Source organism: Mus caroli, chromosome 12, assembly GCF_900094665.2.
Source record: "Mus caroli chromosome 12, CAROLI_EIJ_v1.1, whole genome shotgun sequence".
Lineage (NCBI taxonomy): Eukaryota > Metazoa > Chordata > Mammalia > Rodentia > Muridae > Mus > Mus caroli.
In genome coordinates this window covers 67,551,351-67,558,621 of record NC_034581.1, presented here as the reverse complement: position 1 = coordinate 67,558,621, position 7,271 = coordinate 67,551,351, and the positions used below count along the sequence as shown (strand labels likewise).

The window sequence follows — 7,271 nt, the reverse complement described above, 5'->3', positions numbered from 1 at the left end:
TTGTCTTAGGAGGTGGTGAGGTACAAGAACAAAACCAGATGATTGTCTTAAGGTAGAGCCCGTCTAAAATGTCTGGGGATATTATGTACGGTAGGATCAAACCTGAGGAAGCAGCCGTCTCCTAAAGAAGAATGTGTGTCCCCGTGGTCTGCTAGGCCTAAGCTCCTGCACTCTGGGTGATGGCACCCGCTTCCTCTCCCCGTCCGGTTACCTGAGTCCAGAACTATGGTGCCAACTTCGTGGGGCCGGCCGCCTAGCTCAGGCCGCACTCCCCGCAGCTTTGGATGTGGCCCGGACTCGCGGGAGGATCTCGGGTCCGCTCCCCGGGAGCGCAGCGCTGTCCGGGGCACAGAGGAGGACGCGCGCCTGCGCACGCTGTGGCGGACCTTGAAGCCTCTGCCCTCACAGGGTTTGGGGAAGGTTCTGTCCCCGAGGTCGCGGAGCGTGGCAGGAGCGGCTCAAGGCCTCCATCGGTGGGTGCGCGGAGCGGGGTCTCCGCACAGAGGGGCTGGCCGAGCCTGGAGGGAGGACCGGGCCGTCCCTTCGCGGGGACCCACGCTCCCGCGGGCAAGACACCACAGGCCTGCAGGGGGCCTCACGGCCGCGCGCCGAGCTCCGGGGGGACGCGCCCGGGCCGGCTCGGGGACAATGACCCGGGCTCCCCTCGCCGCCGCCCCCTCGCAGCCCGCGGGCAAACCCATTAGCCATTCAGGCCGACAAAGCCCGGCGGCCCCGCGCTTTGTCCGGCGGGGCCCTGGGCCGCTGTCATTAGCCCTGATTACGCTGAGCCGCCTGACAGCCCCGCCGGCCGCCCTGCGGACCCCTGTTCCCCGCCGCCCGCCTCACAATGGGAGCGGAAATCGGCCGCGCTGGGGTCCCGGCTGAATAGAGCGAGAAGCTGCGACTCCCCTCCACCCGCCCCATTCACCGGCTCTTCGGATACAATATTTTTTTTTTTTTCCTTTTTGTGAAAAATTGGAGAGAGAGAACGAGGTCAGGGAAGACTTTGCTGGAGCTCTTTGCCTGTCATTTGTTTAATGTAAACAAAGAGCAAGCCCTTCCCCACCCCCAGCCTGGGCTCCCCTCCCCTCTTCCCTCCGGATTTTTATAAACAAACGGGTGTCGGGAGAGAGGGGGGGGATCGCTGGGGTGGCGGCAGGATAGGTGGTTACAGTGGAGGCGAGAGGAGCCGAGCATTTGGAGAGATTTTGGGTAGTTGAAAATACTGAGACACCAGAGAAGAGCCAAGTTGAGGCTGAGGTTTAAAATCCCGGCTTTGGTCAGGTCTGTTGAAATGTAAAAAAGTCTTCTTTCGTCTGTGCCGGATTAATTGCTTTTGAGGAAATTGTGACAAGAGAATCAGAAGAAAGAAAACCTGCTCTGTGGACAGTTCCCGCGATTCAGAGACTTTTATTGGAGCCTTTCCACTGCCTCGAATTTAACGCAGTCTAGGTCAGGATAAAATTGATATAATAATTTAAAATCTTTATGACACATGTTTATGGGCTGATTCAGGTGATTGAGTAAATTGCTGTTTGAAGAACTGGGCTAATTTCCAACCGAGGGTCATTCCAAGTATTAGTCCCAAAGCAATTACGTGTCACCAGATTTCAGGTAAACATACAAAAACATCCTTCAAACAATGTTGGTGCCCCCAAGATTTCAACATGAAATCGGATGAATAAGTCAGCATGCTATTGAAGCATTATAAGTACTTTAAATGTAATTCTTGGGCAGCTTGTTAATTTAAGGAAATAGTATATCTCCTTTAAAAACCTTCACTGTTTGGCCTTCTGCCTTTCCGTAAGTATCATGAAACATTGTTTTATACGGAGAAAGCTTAGTTCCTGCAGCCTGACTCTAATTCTGGAGAGGGTGGATGTTTCCATCTGTTTCAGACATTTGAAACTGGCAAGTATGTTAGGATTTTTAGAATCTCAAATTCTTGTCCACCATTTTACTAATTAGTTCATTCCGTCTTTTCTGGTTGACCTGGGATCACAAAGATAAGAGATAAATTTTGCCAATAAATGTCTCCATTTTTTGGCTCTGGGTCATTCATAGCTGAAATGAGTTTCAGAAGGAGCTGGATTATAAGATTGAGAGCCATGTTTTTCCACTGAAGTGCAATCCTGCTAGGCTGATTCTAGCCTAGGGTGAGGCTGGAGAACCTCGGGTGCAATATGGTGTTGCTTTCTGAAACACCCTGTGTTTAAAAACAACAAAATAAAACCTCACTGTGTAGCCAAGGTTGGTCTGAAACTCACCACTCACCTTGTAGACTAGGCTGACCCCAAACCTCCAGAGGTCTGCTAGTTAGAGTCACCACCACCAACCAAGGCACAAAATTGAGATACTCAGTTTCAGGTCCCTAGAACATGTCACTCAAATGACCAGGAAAGTGAACAATTTCTTAACATTTGCATTCTTGATGCCTTTTATTTTCCCCTCTGGAGCCCCAGACTGCTCCTTGCCACCCAAAGAATCACCAGGGACTTTAGGAATCAAAAGATCTAGCTTTACCATGGAAGTCTTTCTTTAGCCACTGAGGAGTGTTTGTTTGATTTGGGAATTACCTGTTTGACCACAAAAGCTTCCTAAACCTGTCCATCTTTTGCTATGAGAGTTTCAATTTGCAACAATTTTCTAGCTATGGAACAAGTGGACTCAGTGATGACAATTTTAAAGCCCACAGTACCCAACTCTGCTTAAGTGACATACAAACAAATATGTATACATGCATATGTACATTCAAACACACACTCATATATACATACAAATGTACATATATACACATACATGCATGCATGCATACATGCATACATGCATATATGTACATACATCAGCCCTTTCTTACGTCCTGGGCTTCCAATAGCCACTTGACCACCTATTTTCTTTCATAACTCCAGTTTTCATTTGTTTGGTACTTTAACATTTTTTTGCCTTCAGAAATTTTAGCAGGTGAGAGGTGAATTAAAAGAACTCTAACTGGCTGAGATTTAAAGATCAATATTAAAATTTGTAATGTGCAATCAATTTCACTAGAAAAAGCAAAATCTTAGATAATATGGATATTATTTACGTTCTTAGTGCAAAAGTGGTAGAGTGTGTGCGTGTGTGTATGTGTGCATGTGGTAGATATGTGTGTATGTACAAAGAACAATTACATGCTAAGAATATTTTATATTTTTACGAAGGCTATTCCCAAGGCAACGAACTTCCTGATGAATTGTTTGCATGTTAAATGTAGAGCACTGATTTAGAAAATGCCTGTCATTTCTCTGTAGCATGCTTTCTGGTCAATATAAAGCCTGTATACTGTCTCCTATCTTAGTATTTCTCTTGGTGAAAATAATTTACTTGACTAAAACCCATTTCTGAAGCAGGAAGATGCTAGCCTAGTTAGTATCAACCTCTCCTATCTTTTTAAATGGTCTTAATAAGACCTACAGCACAATGTAGTAAACATTCTACCTGCGCTACATGCTTACCTTGAATGACCATAAGCTTCTGAATGGGAGAGTACCTCAAACAAAATGGAAACACTTTTTAATCATAAAGTTCTCCTGTCTTTGCATTTTTGTAAAATACAATTCATTACCTGAGTCTAGAATTTGTCTTCTAAAATTGTTCTTGAAAATCACTAACACTTCATAAAAATGATTAGGTGGACAAACCATGATCACCTGTGTGGCGAATGTAGAGCGCTGCCATAGATGGTATGTTCATGTTCCAGATTCTGGGTTTAATATGGCAATGTGCATATGTTTATGTATACACATGCATACATTTTTTATACAATCCGATGTGGCGGTTGGTTAGCGGTTTATCTGTGGCTGCTTAAAATATAAATATACTGAGATGTCAGGGGATATAGAGAAGTCGGAGAGACTATTTGAATAAGACTCCAAGCTGCGTGCCCAGCAAAGGAAATAAGAGTGATTTTTAAAATCTGAGATAGCAGCTCTCTTAATTAAGAAAGGTTATCCACCAAGTTGTTTTATTATTTGGCTTCTTCACACAGAACGCATGAGCTTGCTCATTCAAAACAGCAAGTTCCCCAAGCTACAGAGAAACCTATCATGGAATTCTTTTAAATAAGTAAATAAACAGCATATATATGTTTTGTTTTGTTTTTTAAAAAAGAAACCTTCAAAGCAAAAGTTATACATATATAACAGCGTCCTTTCGACGTGAAATACCCACAGGAGACTCAAGGGCAGGCTCTCAGAGTGCAGTTCTGTTCCAAAGGAGTCTTTGCAGCCAGATCCTTCAGGAAAAGCAATGCGAAGAGAAGTGGCGTTGGGTCAGGCCTCACCGCATGCCCCAGAGTCGCGGTGGATACTCGCTACTAGAGCCTTTAGGCCCGCGGGTCCCTGGCCACGGGGCTTCTGCCAGCGCCGTATTTGCTGGTCTAGTCCTCTTTTTTTTTTTTTTTTTTAATTTTGTGTATCTCATTTTTACACTGGATTCTAAGTGTGATGAGTGGGCAGCTCAGATGTCGCACTCGCTGTCGCTGGATGTGATGGAGATGGCCGAAGTGGCCGCCTTGCTCGACAGACTGGCAGCCGGGCTGGAGGCGACGCCCAACACCTCAGGCGTTCCCTCCTCACCCTCCGAGCGTAGCACCCGCCCGGGGCCCTGCGACAGAACCTGCTGCTGGAGTCTGGAGGGTTGGGGAGGAAGGGACACTGGTCACAGCAAGAAATCAAGCCGCCACATTGTACCCCTTTCTCCGACCCGTCTACCTCCAGCTCCTTGTTAAGACTCTCTTATTCAGACCTTGACAAACTGGGGAAGGTGAAGTGACCAGGTTTGGACCGATGCACCACAGCTCTTTCGCGGAATCCTGCCGTTGCCCATCTCTGTCTGTCTGTCTGTCTCCCTGTTTCTCGGCTCACTATGAATTCTGCCTTAGCCTCCCCAGATCTTTCTCATTGTCACCCACCGTTGGGAGATTTACTGGAGGATTGTTAGAAATCCTCCAGCGCAAAGCGGGACAGATACGGCTTCAGGATATGAGATTCCTTTTCTAATACTACATCTCCCCGTGGGTCATGCCTGAGGCTAGAGGATGCTTGAAGAGTTTGGGCCTGAGTTGCAAGCTCCACACGCTGGAGAATGAAAAGCATAGGCCGACTAGCTTGCTGGGTGGAGACAGGATAGTTGTCGTGAGGAAACGCGTCTTTCTGCCTCTTAGAATCTGAGACTCTCTGAAAACTGAAACCTTTTTCAGAGCATGAGGGAAGGATGCAGCCGGGATTTAAAAATAGAGCTAACTAAATAGGCTTCACTTGATGAGAGCCTGGGTCCATGCTAGTAAAAATTAGCTTTGGGCCTCTGGATTTCTAATTGATCCTGGGCTTTTAATCTTTCTCCCTCCCTCCGCCCGCCCCCGTTTTCCTAACTACAGCGACACCTTAGTTTGGTGACCCACATCAGCTGCTGCAGTGACCCCCAAAACCCCAAGAACCAGGGGGGACGGTGGGGAACCAGGAGCCTGCATAGGAATCTAGAACACAGTGGGCTCATAAACCCAAGACAGACTGCATTCCCAGCTCCCTCTGAATCTGGGTCCCCGGACACCAGGTAAGGGCCAAGAATGCCTCCTCCCGCCCCATCCCGGTGTGCACCAAGCCTAGAGGCCTGCTGGTACTGACCTGTTTTTGGCTGCAGCTGCCCGGTCTCTTTGTCTGCGGTTTTTGAACCAGTTGCCCACCTGTGTGGGGGTCAGTCCGGTTGCCTGGGCGAGCTCTCGCTTTTTGCTGGGGTTGGGATATGGGTCCTGAAGGTACCACTCTCGAAGCAGGTGCCGCGTGCGCTCCTTGAAGCAGTGAGTCTTCTGTTCGCCATCCCAAATGGTCCGCGGCAGCGGGAACTTCTTCCTTACTCGGTACTTGTCTACTGGCCCTAGGGGCCGTCCACGCAGCTTCTCTGCCTCCTGGTAATGCGCTTCGAGCCACAGCGCCTGCAGCTTGGCGTGCGATTCCTTAGTAAACTTATGATTTTCCAGGATATGGTAAAGCTCGCGGTAGTTGCCACCGTGGAAAGCCACGATGGCTCTCGCTCGCAGCACCGACTCATTCTTGTTAAGGGCTTCACAAGCTGCTGGGGCCACGGGCAGCGACCATAGGAAGCGACCTAGGCGCTCCACGTCGCCGCTTTCCTCCAGGGTCTCACATACCCCGGCTACTTGCTGGGGGCTGAAATTCAAAATGGGCAGCTGGAACATCGAGGCTGCGCGGGCGCCCCGGGTGGGACACGCAGCAGATGCCCGCGGGCCGAGCGGGGTGCGGCTGGGGGTTACAGAGTCGGGGGGAGCCTTCCCGCCTGGAAGAGCTGTGGGTTGGGTTCGGCTGCGCTTGCTCAGCTAGGACAAGCCAGCCAGCTAGACAGCGCCGCTACTGGGGTGGGCGGATTGGAGACGCGGGCGCCATGGAGACCCCCTGTCAGTCACTAGGCTGCTCTGCCAATCAAGGCTGCGACTAGCGCGCCCCGGTCGTTTCAGCACCTCCCCAGAATCGACAGCGCCCGCGGTTTGCCGCGGAGACTGCTGAACCTGAAGGATGAAAAAGAGGTAGGAGTGGCTGGAACGCGTACGAAATCCGCCGTGTCTCGCCCTCCGGGCTACCCCTGTCCGGCCCCTCCCTCTTGTTTTCCCACCAGAGAGGTAGGATGCTACAGGAATTCACTTTGGGGGCAATGCTATGCCGGGGTCGAAAGGACTCCAGAGGACAAAAGAGGACTGGGAAAAACAAACCCTTTGAGAACTCGAAAGTTTAAGCAGAAGGGGCAACCCTTCCCTCCCTCCGCCCCCCCCCCCCGGGAAGCGCACGCACCAAAGGGACAGGGAGGAGAAGTGGATCCTCTCATTTTTTTTTCCAGGCACCCATTCCTGCCTGTCTGCCGCTTACCATTTCCAGCTGCATAGGAAGCAAGCCTGGAACAGAAGGAACAGAACCACAGATCTGTAGTAGAGGTCAGTTTGGACTCTAACTTTGCTCCCTTCAAAGGTTCCTGGAACTGTTTTATATGGCGGCAAGGACACACACACACACAAACACTTGACAACTAGGTGCTAATCACGGAGTCTAACTCCAAGAAATGCAAGCTGTAGGGGCTTCTGACTAAATAAAGTTATCCTTCATAGTCCCCCTCTCTCCAGTTCAGTGGACTTGAACAAATGGGCAGCAGCCACATCTAGAGTGAGAAGCCATTCTTAGGTCAAGACAGCAACTTAAAAGCCTACTTCAAAGATCCTTTTAAAACAG

At 49.4% G+C, this 7,271-nt stretch overlaps 1 protein-coding gene across 1 annotated transcript; it reads right to left on the bottom strand.

Moving 5' to 3' along the window:
• Window positions 1-3,973: 3,973 nt before the first annotated feature.
• Six6 (SIX homeobox 6) lies at window positions 3,974-6,406 on the bottom strand. The gene is made up of 2 exons (XM_021179189.1): window positions 5,661-6,406; window positions 3,974-4,666 (listed from the first exon to the last, which is right to left on the bottom strand). The coding sequence occupies exons 1-2, from the start codon at window positions 6,230-6,232 to the stop codon at window positions 4,495-4,497; spliced, it is 744 nt and encodes a 247-aa protein (XP_021034848.1). The 5' UTR covers window positions 6,233-6,406; the 3' UTR covers window positions 3,974-4,494.
• Between the last annotated feature and the right edge of the window lie 865 nt (window positions 6,407-7,271).

Bases quoted from the DNA above. Each gene is read 5' to 3' on its own strand.
- Six6 (XM_021179189.1), bottom strand. From the start codon at position 6,232: ATGTTCCAGCTGCCCATTTTGAATTTCAGCCCCCAGCAAGTAGCCGGG. The intron at 4,667-5,660 runs GTCAGTACCAGC...CCAACCCTCCAG, and splicing joins GCAGCTGCAGCCAAAAACAG to ACTCCAGCAGCAGGTTCTGT.